We start from the raw sequence: 21,832 nt of genomic DNA on the forward strand, positions 1-21,832 counted from the left end.
TTTGGTCTGAGAGAGACAGGTCCGTGCAGGGCACTTCCTGTTCTGAAAGCGCCTCTTCTCAGTGAGCTACACTCCAAAGCAGGTTCCCCTGGCTGCCACCTGCCAGCCTGTGGTCCATCCTGTCCTGAGCACAGAGACTGCAAACTTAAGTGACAGCCAGCTTTACCTTCGTTTGTGGTCCAAAGTGCCTGGCCTGAGTGGCACCGTATCCCGGGTGGGGTTCTCCTAGAAAGTATGTATTTGATGTTTTTCCCAGTAATGCTACAGTTATCCTCATGGACAGAGGGAGGTAGAACAAAAAAGATCAGTAAGGTTTTGTTAGCGAGGGGCTCTGGGCTGAGAACACAGACACTAATGTGTTAGAGTGCGCAGGTCCTGCTGGTACAGGCTGTGTCTTGGGGGGCAGGAGGTGGGCGTGAGGGGGACGGTCTTCAGCAATCGCTTCCTGCTCCCGTTGTGGCCGGGCTGCTCCCTGATACAAACGCTCGCTCTTATCGTGGTGAAGCTCTGCTTGTATTTGCCTTATGTCGTATTGAGTCTGCAGGAACCTGAGCCGGATTTCTTTGGCCCAGCCACAGGCACTTTACCAGGGATGACGGCAACTTCGTAATGCTAGCAGTTCACCCTCACTGGGCTAAAGAAGGAGCATTCTCTGTAATAATAATAGCTAATTTCAGTACCTATTAAGCACCAGATTCTGTGCCATGAATTTTACATTGTACATTTATTTATTTATTTATGTGCCTGGAATTGAACTCAGGACCTTGCACTTGACAGGCATGGGCTATGCCACTAAGCTATATCCCTGGCTCTATAGTACCTTAGTTTAATCTTTATATTTTGCGAGAAGGGATAGGTGTCCCCACATTACACATACCCCAGATTGAGGAGAGGTAGGTAACCCGCTTCAGTCCCTGCTAAGAAAAAGGGAGGCAGCGACTGTTCCCACCCCACAGGGGCCCGCAGCAGAAGCAGCCTGGAGGTCTGCCCTGGAAACGGTTGCTAACTCTCTTCTCAGGGCCACGAGAAACTGTCTCATTGGTTTTCACCTGGTGGCGAAGTACATTCTGCTCTGATCTCGTTCTGTTTTACTCCAGGTGCCTGCCCTTGGATTTGACGTCCTGGGTGCTGGTGGGAGGGAAGAGGGCAAGGAGCTGAATGCAAGGTCCGGCCTGGCCTTGCCGTCTCTTGCTTGCTGTCCGGGCAGTTTTCCCAGAGAGAAGGGTGGACCCAGTTTGTGCAAGAGAGATCAGGGCTGGCCGAGGCCGCTGGTGCCTTGTCTTTGGCTGTAGGGCTGAAGTGTGAGGTGCTGTTGAGCGGGACCCTCCCGTTAGAGTCTGGGGCTCAGGGCTGCAGCCTGTAGAGGCCTCTGACGCAGTGGGCTTCTGTGGCTTGCGATTGAACGTCTCTATGCCTCGGGTTAATCCCATCTGTACAATGAGGCACTCAAACTATTTTCCCTTTGTAACATTACATTTTATAACAAATTGAGTTTTTTTTTCCAATCAGATTTTATTGGTCCATTTTAGTTATACGTAATGACCACACTCATCATTGTACCTGTACAGGATATAATTTGACTTCTTTTCTCCCATTCCGCTTTCCTCCCTGCAACCCCTCCTCCCCTTGTTTATAAAAGCTTTGTTTCCATGTTTTTCTTCTTTCACTTTTTTTTTTTTTTGCTTTTCCCTTCCCTTCCCCCTCCGTTGTTCCTCTCCCTATTTGAACGTTTTCTTCCTGTTTCACAATATTTACTATATGTTTTTGTCCTTATTTATGCTTCTGGTTTCTCACACTACAAAAACAATGTGGTATTTACATATGCATATCACTTAAAAAGAGTATGATCTCAAGGTGATCCCCTGGGGGCCCGCCCCTTAGCTCCGTTGTTTAAGTGCCTGCTTAAACAAAGTGGTCAGGCTCGAGATGCTGTGGTTCCATCCCCAGATCCTCAAGCCAAACCAGACCTGCCCTGAAGGCATCCTGAGCCCTCAAAAAAAAAACCTTCTGCACAGAATCTAATGTGATTTCTAGATTTTCCTTGCTAGCTTGGGGTCATGCATGTCCCTCATGAGCCCTCAAAAAAAAAAAAAAAAAATCCTTTAAGGTGATCCATTTACCTAGATACATTTTGAGTTTATCCTTTATGGCACAGTAATACTCCTTTGTATTAAAAAAAAAAAAAAAAACACATTTTTTTTTTAAATCAGTTTGCCAGTTGATGAGAATTTGTTTCCAAGATTTAGCTGTTACAAACTGTGCCGCTGTAAACATGGGTGCGAATTCTCTGTAGTATGATGCTTTGAATTCTCCTGGGAAGATACCCACAAAGGGAATAGCTGGGTCGAATGAAACCTCTAGTCCTAGTTTTCTGAGGAATCTCCACACGGATTTCTACAGTGGCACAGGAACAGGTACAAACTATGATGAATATGGTTATTATGTGTATCTATTAGATTTTTTTTTCGGTACTGGGGATTGAACTCAGGACCTCGCACTTGGGCAAGTGCTTACTCTATTGAGGTATCTCTCCAGTCCCCATTATGTGTATCTAACATGTACCAATAAAATCTGATTGAAAAAAAATTCAATTTGCTATAATATATAATGTTATAATAGGAAAAGTGTGGGTGGGATTAAACCGAGGCATAGAGAGGTTCAAACCCATTTCCGCAATGGTTACAGGAGTCTGACACTCACGTCCAACAGCAGAGAAGGGTTTCTTTTTCCCCACAGCCCAGCCAGCATTTGTGATTGGTTGATTTCTCAATAATAGCAATTTTTTTCTGGGCTGAGATAGCATCTCAGCATTGCTTTAATTTGCATTTCTTAAATGACCAATGATGTTAGATTTTTTTTCATATATTTATTTGTACTTCTTCATCTATGACATGTGTATTCATCTCAGATGCCCATTTTTGGAGTGGGTCTTTAAATATGGAGGAGTCTGAGTGTTTGAGGTCTTCCTCTGTTCTCCGTAGTAATCCTTTGCCTGAGGAGCAGCTGGTGAACATTTTTTCCCAAAAGTGTGGGTTGTCGTTTCATTCTTTTGGTGGTTTTGACACAGGGAACCTCCAAATGACACAGGGAGAAAAACTGATCTCCTAACCTAAAAGGTACCTGGGATGAGTTTGTGTTCTCTAAAACAGAAGAATTTTAGGAACAAACAGGTTATGGGCAGAATATATTTATTGAGGGAGAGAAAGCTCCTGTCTGAGAGGGGGACAGGCGGGGAGCCTGAGTGGGTGGTCCCTAGGAAGCTGTCTTTTCCAGGGACTTTTATAAAGGAAAACCATGTGGTGAGAAGGGTCTAATGTGGTGGAGAAGACAGAACAACTGGCTTAGGTGGGCATGAGGTGGGACAAAACTATGGTCAACCAATGAGATAACAAACACCATTGGGCCGGGGAGGTAGCTCAGTAGAATAAGTGCTTGCCTGGCAAGCACAAGGGCCTGAGTTCAATCCCTGGTACCCAAAAAAAAAAAAAAAAAAAAAAGAGAAGAAGAAGAAGAGATAACAAACATCATTATCTTTGCTCAGGTAAAATTGATTAAATCTAGCACCAAATGGGGAAGTGAGTTTTGTAGCAAGCAGGCATGAATATGGGACAGGGTTTCTTCCTGTTGGGGGTTGGACTAGTGTCTCTTTTGGGCTCTTTCAAGGTGATTGATACCTATTTAGAATACCAATCCCTAATGCCCATCCCTAGGGAAGGATGTAGCTGTATTTGTTTCCTCTTTTGTCTTAAGATCTGTCCCATATGGGAGTGTCTGTCTCTTCCAAGTTGCAAAGTCACCTTGTCTTCTATACTGTCTCCTTGAGGGCCTGGCCCTGTCAACTGCCTATAATATTTCTATCTAATTCAGCTGCCTACAACAGTTTCTCTTGCTGTGGAATAGCTGTTTAATAAGATGCAGTCTCAGTTGTTGATGCTTTGTGATAGTTCTGCAGTCGGGGTTTTATTCATAAAGTCTGTCTATACCAGTGTCTTCAAGAAGTCTACCAGTATTCTGTCTTCCAGTAGATTTAATATTTTTTTTTTGTGATGTTGGGTTATTTATTTTATATCTGTGGCAATAAATGAGATCTCAGTGGTGGTATGGATTCAACTGATCTCCACAAGAAGCTAGAAAATAACCAGATCCCAGTAAGGGCAGCGAGAGCCGAGCAGGCAGACATCTGGGCTCATAGACACCTAGCAGGGGCAGGTGTGCCGTGAGGAGACATACCCCCGCCATCTTGTTTGCTCCCATTTTCTTCGCTTTCTGCCTCCATTGTGGACTTTATTATGTCTCTGAAGCGGAAAGGCCAAAGGCCAAAAAGATTCTTAGTTCTAAGTGACCAGTTTCAAGTCAGCTTTGTCAGAAATACGTATCAGAAGTGTGGGGAAGAAAGGACATGACTTCCACTTTCCATCAGTGGTAAAAATGACAAAGCCTCTCTGTCTCTGTCTCTGTCTCTGTCTCTGTCTGTCTCTGTCTCTCTCTCTCTCTCTCTCTCTCTCTCTCTCTCTCTCTCTCTCTCCCCCCCCCCCCCCCCCCCCCCGCTCCTTCTGAGCTTTCAAAGGGGGAAGTAGAAGGGGAAGGGCAGTGCCCTGTGATCTCTCTGAAGACCTCACGTCCTACAAGCAAGGACTGACAATCAGGATTATATGAATGCATACATGGATGAGCTCTAGGCCAGGACTAACAAGCACAGCTGGGGTGAGACTGCCTGGAATCTGACTGGGGCCTGGCAGTGAAAGCTGAGACTGCCAAAACCCAAATTTAACTGTTTGGGACTCATGTCAAGCGTGCAGGGGTATTGAGATATGTAATTGGATCCCAGGACAGGCAGTTTGGCAGTGAGAAAAAGGGAAGAGAATGGGACCAAGATGCCTAAATCCTTGGCAGGGTAAAAACTGGGAGAAGAGTGAGGGCTGGGGGAACCCAAAGATCTGGGTTCTGGAATAGCAGCAAGTCAGAATTTCAGGCAAGGACCTCTGTTCACCTTCCCTTTCTTTCCTCTGTCAGGAAGAGGAGAGGAAAAAGGGATCAAGCCACAGGTTTTGTCCCCAGGTAGCCACGTAGATACATTCAGGGCCAGACAGACACAAGAGTATGGGGAAGAGAGGAATTTAGTGCTGCATTGGCCCCGGAGGGGGCTGGGAGGGGTCAGGAGGCTGGGGAGGTGTGGTGGGGGTCGGTCCAGGGGTTGCCTGGCGCCGTCCTTTGCGGTGGCCCCGTACACAGTGTGTGTGACCACAGCCTTCTTCTTCTTCCTCCTCACTCTCGGTGGAGCTCTCACCAAAGGCCCGAGGCGTCTCATAAATACAGCAACATTTTGATGAGCGGCGCCCCGTGTGCTCATTGTCCACAGTGTCACTTGTCCACTCCACCTTTTTCTCTGGCTTCTGTTTCTGAAGTTTAATGGTTAGGCTCCGGTTCTCCCACTGAATACATCCACAGCTAAGTATGCAGACGGTCCAATCCCTCTACACTCTCGGCACTTTCTCGTTCCTCATTCCCCAGTTTCCGTGTTTCTTACACCTAAGCAGCAACAGCTACACCCAGCTCCCTCTCACATGTCCCTTCCAGCCTCCTGCAGCCCCTTCTGCTCCAAGCCCTGGCAATCCCCAGTCCCCATATTCAGCCCACAGCTCCCAGACTCCCAAGCCCCTCGGGCAACTTCCCAGAGCCCTGTCTCTTAATATTTGTTTTAATATGTAGATCTTTGATCCATTTTGGCATGTGGGTGAAGGCTATGGGTCTAATTTTGATCTTCGTCATGTGCAAAGTCAGTTTTTCCAGCACCATTTAGTAAAGTGGTTATCTTCCTTCCAGTAAATGTATTGGCCCCTTTGTCAAAGATAAGGTGGCCAAGCATGTCTAGTGTCATTCCTGCATCTTCTAATCTGTTCCATTAATCCTTAGATCTGTGGGTTTTTTTTTTCCAGTACCATACCATTTTTTATCACAGTAGCTTTGTAGTGTAATTTTAATGCAGGGATTATGATGCCCCCTTGCCTTGCTTTTGTTGCCCAGAATTGCCTTTAGTATTCTAGGTCTCTAGTTCCAAATAAATTTTAGGGTTCTTTTCTCTAATTCTGTGAGATACGTTTTTGGAATTTGAATCAGAATTGCATGAAATTTCTATAACAGTTTTGGAAATATGACCATTTCACTGTATTTGTTCTTCTTACACAAGAGCAAGGATCTCTCCCCATTTTCTGATATCCTCCTGTAATCTGCTTTTCTAAGTACTGTAGTTTTCAATGGAGAGATTTTTACTTCCTTCATTAGATTGATGATTAGAAAGCCCATTTTTTGGGATGCTCTTGTGAAAGGTGTTTTTCCCTAATTTCTTTCTCAGTGAATTTGTCATTGCTGCACAGGAAGGCTACTAGCAATTAAAAGTCTATATAAATTTTAAATTTATAATATTTATCTGAGGGCCAGCCAAATAGCTCAGTGGATTAAAGCACATGCAAGCAGGCACAGGGGCTGGGGGTTCGATCCCTGGGCCTGTTGTGGTGGTGCACACCTGTAATCTCAGCTCTTGGGAGGCTATAAACAGGCTGATCACTACAAGTCTGATGTGGCAGTGAGACCCTGAATATCCTGTAGACCCTTCTCTAAAACACACACACACACACACACACACAAATCTGGAAGTATACAGTGATTTTTTTTTTTTTTTTTTTTTTTGAGGCCATAGGATACCTTCTGGCAAGTTCTGGTTTGGCTTCAGGGTCTGGGGATCAAACCGCAGAATCCTGAACCTCACTGCTTTGTTTCAGCAGACACTTAAACCACTGACCTAATGGGCAGGCCCCCTACAATGTATTAATAATATATTTAAAATAGGGGCCGGGGAGATAGCTCAGTAGCATATAGGGGTCGGGAAGAACTCAATTCCCAGTTCTGCAAAAATAAATAAATAAATAAATCGGCATCTAATGCCACTGTAACACTGTCATATCATATGTTAACATGATAATGACCTATCTTATAAAGGTATTGAAGGGATTGGGTTGTATGGGACTTAGTCTCTGGTGCAGCTTAATGGAATCACTGACGTACTGTGATAATTAACAGTAGGTGCGGTCTGCCGTGGTTTGCCACACATGAAAAAAGGGCATGTTTTCTGAAATGTGCTGATATATATTGTCACTTTGGAAGCAGGGAACCACATATAATTATTTGGAAAGCAAAGCTCAGTAATGATTGGGAAAAATCATTGAAATTCAGAAATTTCTTTTCTTTGTGCGGTACCGGGGATTGAACTCAGGACCCTGCTCTTGCCAGGCAAGTGCTTATTCTACTGAGCTATCTCCCCAGGCCCAGGAATTTCTTTTTGAAGACAGAGAAGTTTCTTTTCAAAAGAGCTTGGGGCCTTCTGGGTATCTTCCCAGAAGAATTAAAAACATCATACCCCAGCCATAAGTGTGCATCCGTGTTTATAGCAGCACAACTTGTACTAGCTAAATCTTGGAAACAACCCAAATGCCCATCAGCCGAAGAATGGACATAAAAGATGTGATGCTTTTATGCATCGGAGTACTACTCAGCTGTAAAGATAAACTTGAGAGTTTTATAGGTAAATGGATACAACTTGAGACCATCTTCATAAATGAAATAAACCAGACTCGTGTGTAAATGTCATATCGTCTCCCTAGTGAGAGAAATGGGAAGAACAAATAAGGTCTAGAATATGCAATACATACTGTAAATAGGAAGTAATCGTTTAAAAGGAAAAAGGAACTAGGAAGGGGGAAGGAAGGAAGGAAGGAAGGAAGGAAGGAAGGAAGGAAGGAAGAGAGGAGAAATGCAAAGTAGATATGCTGTTAGTGTCGCTTAGTTCATTGAAAAGGAAGGTTCATGCTAGCACTGGAGAATTTTTTGGGCCCCTATTTTGTACTCTGAGTAACTACTTTTTTTTTTTTTTAACATTTATTTAGTGTACAAGGTCTCCCTACACCTCCGGGACTCAGGGAAACCCTTTTTTTTTTTTTTTTTTTTTTAACATTTATTTAGTGTGTGTGTGTGTGTGTGTGTGTGTGTGTGTGTGGCCAGCTCAGCCCACCAGGGGGCGGGGCTGGCCAGCATGTGGTGCTGGAGGATTGAACCGCGGTCCCTGTGCTTTGCCAAGCTTGTTCCAAGTAGGTGCTTTAGACCACTGAGCCATCTCTCCAGCCCATGAGTAACTACTTTTGAAGATGACAGTGAACAATGTATTAACCATTATTATTCTCCTAGTATGTTGTTATGAAATTCTGTTTTACTGTTTTTCAATAAGAAAACAAAAAAGAACTCGGGCCAACCAGAATGTTGCTCAGTGGGGAGAGCCTTGGGTCTGCAGGGTGGCCTGTGGGCCTCTGCTGGCCTGTGGTGAGGAGGAGGGGCAGGCAGGCCTGATGTCAGCTACCTCGACAGGGCGGGGTCTCCACAGCCTGCAGCACAATGCCGCTGAGCCCCTGTGTCAGCCCTGGCCTGTGTGTGAGTGCTATTCTTGGAGCTGGGCTTTTGGAAGGAATAAGAGGGACACCATGCTGACGTGTGGTGAGATCACATCAGTGACAGAACCGGAGTTGGTGTCCTAATCTTGACTCGACACAGCGGGTGGTATGTCCTCTGTTCTGCACATAGAAAACCAAAACTCAAGAAAATAACTTCATGTCTGGGTCCCACAGGCGACAGAACACCAGTGGCGTGAGATTCCATGGCTGAGATCAGAATCAGGTTTCACCTGCATGATCCTAACTAAATCATGTACCATCTCCAGGTCTTGGAGTTCTTTTTGGGGGAAGGCAGAACTTTGGACAGAATTCAGGGCTAGGAAAGCATCATATCACTGAGCTCCATCCCCCAGCCCTCACTTTCCTTGTCTGTGAAATGGGCATAATAATGAACCCGAGTTCACAGAGTGAGTTAACAAGATTAACTACAAAATACGAATACATACTTTTTTTTAAATTTTTTTTTATTTATTCATTTGTTCATTTATTTATTTTGTGTGTGTGTGTGTGTGTGTGTGGCTCAGCCCAGCTCAGCCCACCAGGGGGCGGGGCTGGCTGGCATGTGGTGCTGGGGGATTGAACCGCGATCCTTGTGCTTTGCTAAGCTTGTTCTAAGTAGGTGCTTTAGACCACTGAGCCATCTCACCAGCCCTGAATACATACTTTTGTAAGAAAACATTACCTATTGGGGCTGGTGAGATGGTTCAGTGGTCTAAGGCACCTACTTAGAACAAGCTTAGCAAAGCACAGGGACCGCGGTTCAGTCCCCCAGCACCACTTGCCAGCCAGCCCCGCCCCCTGGTGGGCTGAGCTGGCCACACACACACACACACACACATAAATAAATAAAATTTTTTTAAAAAGTTACCTATTAGCTGCTGCTATTGTTATAATTACCTTGTGTTTTATATATCTCTTTTTGTATGGTGGAGCCAAGCGATATTTTTACTCAGATCCAACGTACCCCAGAGCCCGACCGCCTGTCCCTATGTGCGCTCTGCTGGCTTTATTGCTGACAGAGCTCGAGATGAAGGTGGTGACTGTGTAACTTACTTTTGGCGGTGACTGAATCTCTAGAAGAGTCCAAAGGGGGCCTTCGGTAGGGGTACTTTCTCAGTGAACTTGAGATCTGAGTATCTACACTGACAGCCACCACGTTTGGGGTGTGTAGTAGGTAATTGTGTGACTTTATGGGAACACTGGGAAGGTATTTTTGTTGGTGTTTTAGCAGCTGCAGAATTTGATTCCATTTGTGAGACAGAAATGAGGCTCTCTGGGTGGAGGAGGCCTGAAGCCCCTGTCCTGACCCGCCCTGAAGCTGCCCGCACCACTTCGAGGCAGGCTGATTTGCGCTGAGAGGTTGTCAGAGAGCAGGCCAGTGTCACCTTGTTAGGCAGTGGCTCCCTGTCCTGCTGATAATATCTTCAAGAATATGAGTTCAAGTGTGGCCCCTGTGGAGATGTTGGGGACCCCAGTGGGCCTGTGTGACCAGGGAGCGTTCTGGGCTGAGTGGAGGGCAGGAGCATCCTCCAGTATGTCCACGCTCCTGTGTGACAAAAGCGTAGAGTGGGAATCTGGTCTGACTCTTTGGACACACCCAGCCTGTGTTTTAGATTTTCTGAGTGGAAGACCAGGCTCTGTGCTGAGTGCGAGGTTGTCTAGTCAGTTGACTTCTGTGGGGCTTTCCACTTGAGGGTTGGGATGGGTTTGGGAGTGAATTTGGATACTGAAGAGAGCAGAACACTGCAGATACCTGTTGGGCCTGGGCCATTGCTTCAGAGGTCTTTCTTTTTGATAAATCTGCATTTGAAAACAATTTCTTCTGACATCTAATCAATGAATAAAGAACGTGTCCTTTCTCTTCTTTTAGACCTAAACGGCAGCGGCCAAACAATTTTCCCATGTTTTCTTCACCTAAAGCCTGGAATTTCAGAGGGGTAAGTGTCTGCTCTGGGGGGCCTCTACTCTGGACCACACCGCAGTCTCCAGAGAGGTGGAGGTCACGGTTTGCTTTGTGAGTGAAAGTTTCTACCCAGAATGCACTGTGCTTGTCTCCTGGGGAGGTCGCCTGTGCTACGTGGTGGTGGTTTAAGTATCCCTGAAAGTCACAGGCTGTAGCATCTTGTGGAGGAGAAGCCAGGAAGGATCAAAGCCTCCAGCTCTGCACTATGGCCTATTAATATGTAGAATGGGGCCTTTGTAGGGCTTTGTTTTCCGGACATCTGTAAGTTTAAAACAGGCTTGCAAAGCAATCATAAAGGTTTCCTAAGCACAAAACAAGGAGGGCAGTGGAACCGCCTCTCTTACCAGTTGGGCTTCCTGGTAGCAGTGGTCATTGTCATGGGCATGGAGGTCCTACTGTGTGCTAAAGTGACTTTAGTGGTCAGGGTGGGGGCCCCCTGCGTCTGTGGAGAGTACTCTGAGCTGTTTGATGTGGGGTCCCTTTGCTCGGCATGAGCCCCAAACCTGCTTCTGCTGGCCTACTCACTTCATCCATGGGGCTAAGCCTTCACATTTTCTCCTCTGAGAGGTCTTCATCACCGTGTCCTAAACCTGTTCCCCTCCTCATAATTGAAGGAGTACCTTATGATTTCTAATCAGAATGCTCAGTCCGCACTTACCAAAATTGGAGATCAGGAGCCCCAAGAGGGAGGTGTGTAGAAACCTTGTTAGCTATTTTCACTGTGTCATGCGCCCAGCACGATGCCTGGCATACACAGGCTTAACACATTGGTTGAATGAATGATTTTCCCACGTCCTCTGACACAAAATCTGTGTATTGCCTGGAGACTGGGTTTGAAGTCCAGGTCTTGAGTTTTTCAGTACTATTCTGACTGGTTCCAGGCACAATTTAAAATCTTGTATAGATTTTTTCATTTTCCCCAAGTTATTTTATTTTATTTTTTTTGGAACTGGGGATTGAACTCAGGCTCTTGTACTTGCCAGGCAAGCACTTATTCTGCTGAGCTATCTCCCCAGCCCCCCAAGTGTCCTATTAAAAGTAAGTGTGGATCACTGCACTAGTTTAGGCAGGTTACAGGGTTTCTTTTCTCTGAGTAAGAGGAACAGTGTGCTGAATTCTGTGATAGACGTGCATGGCTTACTGAATCCAGGTCTTGGATTTGCCAGGTTGTTTATGTTTTTGTGGATGAGATAGCCATTTCTCGAAGTATGTTCATGGGGATGATGATGACCATTACTGGAAAAAAGCCTTGTGTGGTCAAGTAAGTTTGGGCCCCACCAAGTGCCCCGTGTTAGATATGTCACAAGGCACAAGTTCTCCAAGCTTGGAATTGGGCAGTGTATACGAAGATCCTATTAGAAGAGTTGATAGAGTTCGTGACATTTCCCAAAGTCATAGGTCCCAAAAGCTTTTTTTTTTTTTTTTTTTATTTTTTTATTTTTAACATTTAGTGTGTGTGTGTGTGTGTGTGTGTGTGTGTGTGTGTGTGGCCAGCTCAGCCCACCAGGGGGCACGGCTGGCTGGCATGTGGTGCTGGGGGATTGAACCTCAGTCCCTGTGCTTTGCCAAGCTTGTTCCAAGTAGGTGCTTTAGACCACTGAGCCATCTCTCCAGCCCCCCAAAAGCTTTGTTGACCAAACAGTCTGTACGCACTTTGGGAGCTGATGGAGACGACTCTGAAACTCTCTTGCTGTTCACTTGTGGTCATTAACGAAGGGTGGCGGCTCTCTCAGGGCAATAAGCCTCAGACTGTCCTGCTTTTCGCACTCAGAGTCCTGTTCCTCCAGAATCCTGTGTTCCTGGCTGACTGGGCTGCTTGCCTCTGAGACCTCTTCAACTCTTTCCTCTTGAAAAATGTTTGTGAAATTTTGAGCTTGGGTCTGGTCTCTAGACCTTGCTGCTTCAAGGAACCCGTCAGGTACATCTGTGGTACAATTGACCCTCTGTGAGCCTCAGTCTTACCAAGTCTCTCTAAGACAACAGTAACATTTACATTTAGTAATCCACTGCAGCAGGGATGAGGAGGCCGTCCCTAGCTAATTGTAAATAAATTAAATGTTCAGACCTAACGGCATATGGACCTCACATTGCTGTTGCCCTCAAATTCTTAGCCAGCTATCAAGAACTGCCCAGTCACTAAAAATTATTTGAGTAAATAGAGTTCATTCAGTGGTTAGGTCAGCTGTGATGTTTAAATTGGTCTCTTGTACCTGCTTTGATTGCTTCTGGCCCTGGGGCTTCTTGGTGAAGTTAGACAAACTGGCATCAAGACACCCCAGAGGGCAAGGTTTGGGCCTGGCTGGCTGCCGGATCCCTCCATGGCCATCTCTCTGTGCCTTGGAGAGGAAACCTTGGTGACCTGGAGGTGTGGAAGGGAATCCAGCTGTGTAGAAACACCTTCGCTGCCAGCCAGGACCGCTTTGAAGTCACCGGCATGGTAGCTTAATGGGGTGAGGGACCCAGGACCCCAGAAGGGAGATGCTGGAGATGCTGGAGTCTGGCTGCTACCTTTTCTCTAATAGAATCTGACTCTCAGGTCTGTTGGACGGAGCTGTGCATGCTGTACTAGGGCGAGATACTCTGTGAACACTTTGTTTTTTCTTTATTTAGAAAGGAAGGTTTTAGACTCTCGGTGCTAAGAAAATTTCCATATTTGTATACGTGGCAGCAGAGAAAAGCATTATAAGCACCTACAATTCCATTCCTCTTTGGCTTGCAAAGAGAAAGGACCCTGTGTACCGAGCATTTATGGATCCGGAGGGGGCCCAGGCCTGGGGATGGGATGGTGGGAGGTGGATTCAGACAAGAAGTGAGCAGGGAGAGGGCGTTTGGGCAGGAAGGAGGGGGGTGGACTGGCAGCAGCTGGTTTGGGAAAAGAGGGGAGATTTAGAATAATTGCAAGAAAGGTCTTTAGGAGAGAAATGTGGGGTGGATTTTTTGGTACTGGGAATTGAACTCAGAACCTTGTGCTTGCTAGGCAGGTGCTGTGCCACTGAGCTATCTCCTCGGCCCAGAGAATGGTTTTGTGACCTCCTCGTCACCTTCCCTAGGAGTGTTCCCCACAGACCTGTGCTGCATTCGAGTTGCACTTGTGGTTCTCCTTTTTCTGCTTGAGGGGTACGGAGGGGCTGGTGATGATAGGCTTTCCCAGCCTCTGCTTCCCTTGGCCTGTTGCCTTTCCAGGCTGTCACTGCTACTGTGGTGTGCATATGAGACCTGTTTTCTTGCAGAATCAAAGAGACAAAGGTATTGGGGGTTTCTGACCTTCTAAGACTGCCCTAGGCCCCAGGGCAAGGGTGGCCCTGTGCCTGTCTCTCCCCAGATCCCTGAATGCTGCAGATACTTTCATGGAGAAGAACTGAGAGGGTGGTGTGGGTTGGGGGGATCTCGGGGGAAACATTTAAATCACTTTGAAGCCAGAACAGAAAAGGAGGACTGAGGAGGCCTGGGAGGTGGGACGCTGGGGGGGCATCTTGCTCCCAGGTGGTCCTCTGTCAGGTACACATTGCACATCTGGTGCCCATCTGGCTGGGGAAATGCTGAGCTTAGAATTTCCACCCTTCGTTGTGAAAATGTTTTGTTCACCTCCTTATGGAGGGGGACAGAGAGAGGGAGCAGGGGGGAGGGAGGGAGAGAACACGAATGCAAGGAGCTCACAGTGGAGCTGTGAAGTCTCAAGAGCCCAGCTCCTACCGTTAGTGCTTCGCAGGCCTCTGCTGTGTGCAGAGCATTGTTTTAGGTACTCGAACTGAGGCTTAATTAAGCACTGACCAACTTTCAGAGACTTTCTATCTCCCCTGATGCCTGGTCTTTACTTTTGCCAAGGCCATTTGGGAAGACATTTCTAAACTCTGGGGCTTAGTACGAGGGCATACCCTATACCCCCAACCTTTTCATTTTTAGATGAGGATGAGGAAGCCTAGTGGATTAGCAGGATACTCGGTTACAAGTGATAGAAAGTCAGTTAAAAGTAGCTGAAGTGCTAAGGGGGGGTTGATGACTCACACAACTAAGGTGAACTGAGGTGGCCACTGGGATGGCTGTGTCTAGGGTGTTCCTGTTATAGTGTTGTCATTCTCTGGATTTTTCTCATCTTTTCCTACTGTGTGTGGGCCTTGTTTTGGAAGGACAGGATGGCTCTAAACGGCCCCACAGTTCCAGAGGAAAAGGAGAAGTTTTTTCTTTCAGGGTCCACAAAGAAATCCCCGTGTACAACTGTGATTTTTCCGGGCTTGGGCCACGCAGCTGTAAGCAAGTGGTGTCACTCTGGTGTGGGGCTGAGGATTAGGACACCATCTTCTCACATGCGGTCCTGTGCCTTCTCCATGCTGCTGTCCCATTTCATGATGGCACTTACGAGAAAGGTAACAATGGCTGTTTGTCACAGCTGACCTGCTCCTAGTGCTCACTTACCCTACACCAAGCTCTGGGGTGTGTTCTCCAAATGCTCCTTTTCCACAGCAGTAAGAGGCGCACGTAGTTTCCACGCCATTCTCCCTTTGTGGATGAAGAAATAGAATGCACAGCGGCCCCCATGTTCGTGATTTTTGGTTCCACATTCTGTTTGCAACTGAATTGCGAGCAGAGTACATACCTGTATGTTGCTTTTCCACTGCTGAGTAATAAGTTACTGCACATTTCATAGCTTAAACAGTTACCACTCTATAGCACGCGGCTGTATAGAGAAGAAGTTGGGACACAGTGCAGCAGGGTCTCATGAGACAGAAATCAAGGGTGAGGCAGGGCCCCATCTTCTCCCCAGCCTTTGTAGGCTGCTGGAAGAATCCAGTTCCAGGTTGTTGCCGGAGGTGCCCATGCCCTTGGTGGCTGTTGGTTGGGGTGCTGTCCTCCTGGAGGGCCTGCTGTCTCAGCCATTTGGCCCTTTCCCTCTGCAGAGCCAGCAGTGGAGAATCTCTTTCACATCAAATCTTCACTGAATTCCTTCTAAGATTAGATTAGGGTACCCAGCTAGATTCCCCTTTGATGGTCTCAAAGCCCATGACCATAGAGGATGTGATAGCCAATGATGTGCTCAGGTTTCACCTGCACTCAGGGGCAGAGGGTTATGCAGGAGATGTACACTGAAAAGTGTGGACCTTGGGGACGGGCCTGAGAGTTCTGTCTACCCCAGGGGTGTGGAGAGCAGAGCAGCTTGCTCAGGGTCACACAACAGGCAAGCCATAGAGCCCGTATTCGATCCTGACCTCACCTCATTCCTAAACCTATGCTTGTTCATTCATTCATTCATTCATTCATTCATTCATTCATTCATTCATCTATTCATCCATCCATCTACTTATTTATTTATTTGACAAGGTCTCACTAAGTCATTAAGTTACCCAGGCCAGGCTCAAACTTGTAATCCTTCTGCCTCAGCCTCCCAAAATGCTAGGATTGTAGGCACACACCAGTGTACCTGGCTTCAACCATTTTTTTTTTTAATCAGATTTTGTTGGTACATTTTAGATATAAATAATGGTCACATTTATCACAGAGAATTTTTTTTTATAAACAAATAGCAATGAGACAGTTTCAAACCAAATTGGTAGGACAGTTTCCTTGGGCTATGTTTTTTTTTTTTTTTTTTTTTTTTGGGAGGAAACGGGGATTGAACTCAGACCCTTGCACTTGCCAGGGAAGTGCTTATTCTACTGAGCCATCTCCCTGGCTCCCGACAGTTTCAATAATTAACATATTGCTTACTCTCTGCCTAGTGGTTATTTGCTGTACAAGATGCAGGCTTGATAACCTATTTATAAAAACTATTAGAACAAGTCCCTCTATTCATTAAGAAAATATAACTATATATCTAACCTAACCATTTTGAATACACAGATACAAAATGGACATTCATCTGTATCCCCTTTTTTGTTTAGTTCTGTCACTTGAATATTATAGGTGTGTGAACTCAGCAAAATATTTCAAAAGAGTCCAGTAGTCCATAATAGTATTGGGTCTTCCGCCTGCCTGGCAATGTCAGAAATTGTTGACCTGAGTCCCCTATGGCTCAACATCACACCATGGCTTTACTTCTTATACTTCATTTTTATACTTTTCTGTTGGATGATTAAGACCAAGGTAAAGCAATATCTATGCAACAAGAGTTGTAGCTTTTGGATCTGATAAGGTCAGTGAAATCCCCTCAGGATTTATCCTGAGACCCTGTACCTCAGATTGTAGATCCTTTGTCAATGTCAGCCATGTGGATGAGTCACGGCCAATGCTTGGGCAATTTGCTCTCATCACAGAGAATTTGTCCTTGTACATGATATAGCTTGCTTTTTCCCTCCCATTCTCTTAACCCCCTTTCAACTCCTTCTTACCCCATTTACAAGAACTTTGTTTATGTGTTTTCAAATGGCACTTCTTTGCAGCTTCTCTTTTCTGAAAGTATTTGCAAGGGGGAGAAATATTTCCAATGTTCATCTCACATGACCCTCCATAACTTGCTAAAGACTCTTATAAAACCATAATACAAACTTCAAAACCCAATAGGAAGTCCAGGCATGGTGGCATGTGCCTGTAATCCTAGCACTAGGGAGGTAGAAATCAGGAGGATCACTATGAGTCTGAGCTGCTTAGTGAGACCCTGCACAGACAAAACAAAACAAAACGAAAAGAATAGGAAAAGTCTTAATGGATTGAAGAGAAAATACATATAACCAGTAAACGAAGTCAAGTTTTTTCTTCTTCTTCTTTTTTTTTTTTTTTTTTTTTGGTGGAACCAGGGATTGAACTCAGGCCCTTGTACTTGCCAGGGAAGTGCTTATTCCTCTGAGCCATGTCCCTGGCCCCAAGTTCATTGTTCTAAAAGGATTTACAAACTGCAGCACAGAATTTCAGGCTAAATCCTGAGGGGATTTGACCAACCTTGTCAGATACAAAAGTTATATTTCTGGTGATATAGGTCTTGCTTTATCTTGGTCTTAACCATCCAGCAGAAAAGTATAATAATGACATGTGAAAAGTAAAGCCATATTAACATGCTGAGCTGGAAAGGGCTCAAGTCAACAACTTCTGACACTGCCAGTCCTACAGATGACCCACTACTATTATGGACTACTGGACTATATTGGATTATTTTGCTGAATTCACACACCTACAATATTTAAATGGCAATGGAATACCCATCTCTGACAAAACTAAACAAAAAAGGGGGACACAAATAAAGGACCATTTTGTATCTGTATATACAAAATAGTTAGGATAGATACACAGCTACTTTCTCTTACTTCAATGAGAAGAACGATTTGTACTAATAGTGTTTGGACAGGATATCATGTCTGCATCTTGTACTATGAATAACTGCTTTGAAGACAACAATATGCAAAGTATTAATTATTGAAACTGTCCTATTAATCAGTTTTGAAACTGTCTCATTGCTATTTGTTTCTCAATAAAATTAATTTTTTAAAAAAGTTCTTTGTTCTAATAATTTAGAACTACCTTTTTAAATATTTATTTATTTTTATTTATTACATTTATTTATTGTGTGTGTGTGTGTGTGGCCAGCTCAGCCCACCAGGGGGCGGGTCTGGCTGGCATGTGGTGCTGGGGATCGAACGGTGGTCCCTGTGCTTTGCCAAGCTTGTTTCAAGTAGGTGCTTTAGACCACTGAGCCATCTCTCCAGCCCCAATTTAGAACTACTTTACTATGACAAAAGTAACAAGAGCAATAGGAGTAGCAGTGTGCTTCATTCCCGTGGCTCTGGTGGTGTGCTGGCTACTATTCCTCCCCGGCTCCACAAGTCACCGCATCTCCCTAAGCTTTACTTGGCAGACATTCTCATTATTCCTGGTTTCCAAGTTAGAAAACTGAGACCAGACTCATGCCCAAGGTTCCACGGAGGTTAAACTGTGAATCTAACATTTGAACGCAGGCAATCTGGCTTCCGAGTTTGGGTGTGCACAACCTAGATCAGTGATGGCGAACCTTTTAGAGCTTTCAATGACAGTAAACAGCCTGCTATGGCACACGTGCCGTAGGTTCGCCATGACAGCCCTCGGTTTGTGTAAAAAGTGCCAGAAGTACTAAAGCGTGTAATGTGAAACACGTGTAGGTGTAAGCCAATAATAAATTGAAATATTCCCTTTTGTAGGAAAATAATGTGTTAATTTTTACATAGAAAAAGGTCTGGGAGAATATCGCCCTTGGTTGACGGCCTGAGCTAGGTGAGAAATTTACAACTCTTGTGTTAGTTATATACTTCGTGTAATGTCTGAATTGCCTACTCTCTTATAGACAGATGAGGCTTTGTTTAAAAGCGCAGCTCTGACTGATTTAAGGAAAGTACAGTGTGATATCAGATATGCCTTTTTTTTTGTGGTACCAGGGATTGAACTCAGGACCTTGCGCACGCCAGTCAGGTGCTGATGCCACTGAGCTATCTCCTTGGCCCTTCAGATATGCTTTTAATGGATGCTGGTTCAGCTAAACTTCATTAAAAAGGAAATGGGGAAAAAACTGTGATTCAGAGCTCAGGTTAGATGGAATGGGAGAGCGTGCTGTTCTCTCTGTCGATTTTCTTGGGGTAACAGTGGTCTGTAGGCCGCACTTTCGTGTCTTTTGGTGTGTGGTAGTTTGGGCTTGTGGTGGTACCAATTTGGAACCAGATTGGCCTGAACTTCTGGCAGCTCTGTCTCTTACAGTTCCCAAGCTGGTCTCTGTGGTCCCATCCCCAAGTCCCCAAAGAAACTGATGGTATCCACCCACCTCTCTCTGTGGGCTTCACCAGTGGTGGGCAGGCTTCAGGAAAGCTCTTAGAGGGGTGCCCTGCCCTCAGGCCCAGTTGTCAGTGGCCAGAGATTCATAGTGAGGGGTCTGCCATTCATTGGCTTGGGCACATTGTCAGCCTCCCTGAGATTCAACCTCCCACCCCTCCCCACCCCCCATCTGAATGGTGTCTAGATTAGAGGGCTCTTGTGAGGGTTAAATTAGATAGTCTTCATCAAGCATTCAGCATCTGGTCTTGGTACAAGTACTCAGTGAATCCTTTTCTGGTCTGCTCCTGTCATCTCCCACATTCAGTGGAAGCTGTGGGGAATGCTGTCTGGATAGTGGGGTACACTATCTGGGAAGGGAACATGGGAAAGGTAGCTCAAAACCTTTCTAGTATACCAGAATGAACTTATTTTCTTCTTTTTTAAAATTTTATTTTATAAAGTAATGCAGTCTTTTTTTTTTTTCAGAACTGGGGATTGAACTCAGGCTCTTGTGCTTGCCAGGGAAGCGCTTATTCTACTGAGCCATCTCCCCAGTCCCTCTTTTTTTTTTTTTTGAGACAGGGTCTCACTATGCAGTTTGGGCTGGCCTTGTGCTTACTTTTGTAGCCCCCAGGCTGGTCTCAAACTCACAGAGATCCTCCCGCTCAACCTCCCGAGTGCTTGATTAGACACATGAACCACCACCATACCTGGTGGGTGCCTGCATCCAGGGCCGAGACTGCTCAGCAGGTGAGGCCGGGGACCAAACTCGGGTCCTGTGCTTGCCAGGTAGGTGCTGATGCCTCTGAGCTATCTCTCTGGCCTCTAGAGTGATATATTCAGACCCTGGGTTACAAGAGACTGTGTCTGGAGGATTTGCTATTCACGTATGTCCACTATTAAATAAAAAAGACACAGCTGATGCATGTGGGAGCATGTATTGACTGAGAAGTAAGAACACTTCTGTGGAAAAAAGCAGTTGAATGAATTTTTAAGTCAAGTCTGGCTATATTCTTGAACATTCTCTGCAGTTGTTCTGGTAGGCATTGACTTACAGTTACTGAGATCTCGTGCATCTGGTGAAGTCTGGCTGTTGGTTCTGGACTGAATTTATTTTGCTTTCTTCTCTGCGTGGTCACAGGCTGGTACCGAACTGGCTGTTCTTGGCTTCTTCTTCTTTTTTTTTCTTGGCTTCTTAACCACAGCACCTTAGCTTCCCAGTGAGAATAGCCAGCAAACAACCCCATTCCTGTCATGCTTGTGGTTTTGCTGTGGAAAAATTAGCATCTTGTTTTGATGGATCAAAATAGATTATTTTGATATTGGAGTAACACTCACAATCCTTGACTTCAGCAGCTCAGCCTAAAGACTGGAGATTGGTTTTGAAGTGTCATTTTTCACCTGAAGAGTGAATTCGCTCCTTCTCCTCCTACTAGGGATTGAACCCAGGGCCTTCTCAGTGAGTTCTGTCCCAGAAGGAACTGGGATTTTTCATGCTGTGATTGCAGGTGTGCACTGCCACACCTGCTTTATTGACATTTTAAAAAGTGATCATTTGAGGTGCTGCTGAGAGTGCTGTGGATGCATCGTCGTGGGCATTTGTCATGGGCGCCGCTATGTGGGCGTCTTTTGGAAAAGCAGTTTGACTGTTTGTGCCAAGAACTGTAAATATAGTTATTGTATTGATCCAGTGTTTTCACCTATAAGAAGTGGCTTTTTCTGGGAGTCATGGAAAATGTAAATTAAAATTTAATTAACTTATTTATTTGGGGGGTTCTTTTTGAGACAGGCTGTCACTATGTAGTTCAGGCTGGCCTTGAGCACATCTTGTAGCCCAGATTGGTCTGGAACTCACAAAGATTCACCTGCTTCAGCCTCCAAGTGCTGGGATTACAGGTGTATGCCACCATGCTTGATCTTAGATTAAGATTTATGCATGAAAATGTTTTGTGCAGCAGTTATGATAAGTGGAGAGTGTCTAAATATTCAATATTATAGGACCAGCGAGATAGCTCAGTGGACTAAGTGCCAGCTTAGGCAAGTGCCGGTGATACAGGGAAAGATGATCTCCTGACCTGACCTGGACGAGTTCGTGTTCTCTAAAACTGAAGAATGAATTTTAGGAACCAACGGAGATTAAGAGTAGAATATTTATTGGGAAAGAAAGCTTCTGTCTCAGAGGGGACAGAAGGGGGGCCCGAGCGGGTTGCCCAGGAAGCTGTCTTTTCCAGGTTATTTTTATAGGATAAAATCACGCGGGGCTAAGGAACTCGCTTAGGTGGACAAGAGGTGGAATAAAGCTATGGTCAACCAATGGGATTACAAGCACCATTGCTCAGGTGAAATTGATTAAGTTCAGGACCAAATGGGGAAGTGAGTCATGTAGCAAGCAGGCATGAATATAGAATAGGATTTTATGGGGTAGCCATTCAGTAGTATTTGGAGTAACAATTCCTGGTCTCCCTCAGGGTGATGATCAATCACCGGATGCCAGTCTTTAGGGAGGTCAGTATTTATTTGATCTTTGGTCTTTAGGTCTGGCCCATGGCAGGAGCATCCATTCCTTCCATAGTTGCAAAATATCTGGACTTCTGTGTTATCTCTTTAGAGGGCCTGGCCTGTCGGGCGCCCTCCCGTCCAGCAGGAAAGCACTCAACACGATTTGTGC

General features: G+C 45.4%; 1 protein-coding gene across 1 annotated transcript in view; it reads left to right on the plus strand.

The window, feature by feature from the left end:
* Arhgef3 (Rho guanine nucleotide exchange factor 3) overlaps window positions 1–21,832 on the plus strand; it is a 300,793-nt gene that overhangs the window by 23,398 nt on the left and 255,563 nt on the right. Inside the window, exon 2 of the mRNA XM_012514832.2 lies at window positions 10,369–10,435. Within this exon, the coding sequence (XP_012370286.1) occupies window positions 10,400–10,435 (36 nt within the window). The 5' untranslated portion in view covers window positions 10,369–10,399. The remainder of the gene's footprint in view (window positions 1–10,368; window positions 10,436–21,832) is intronic.

The sequence above is a fragment of the Octodon degus genome, unplaced genomic scaffold (assembly GCF_000260255.1).
Source record: "Octodon degus isolate 3935 unplaced genomic scaffold, OctDeg1.0 scaffold00043, whole genome shotgun sequence".
Classification (NCBI taxonomy): domain Eukaryota; kingdom Metazoa; phylum Chordata; class Mammalia; order Rodentia; family Octodontidae; genus Octodon; species Octodon degus.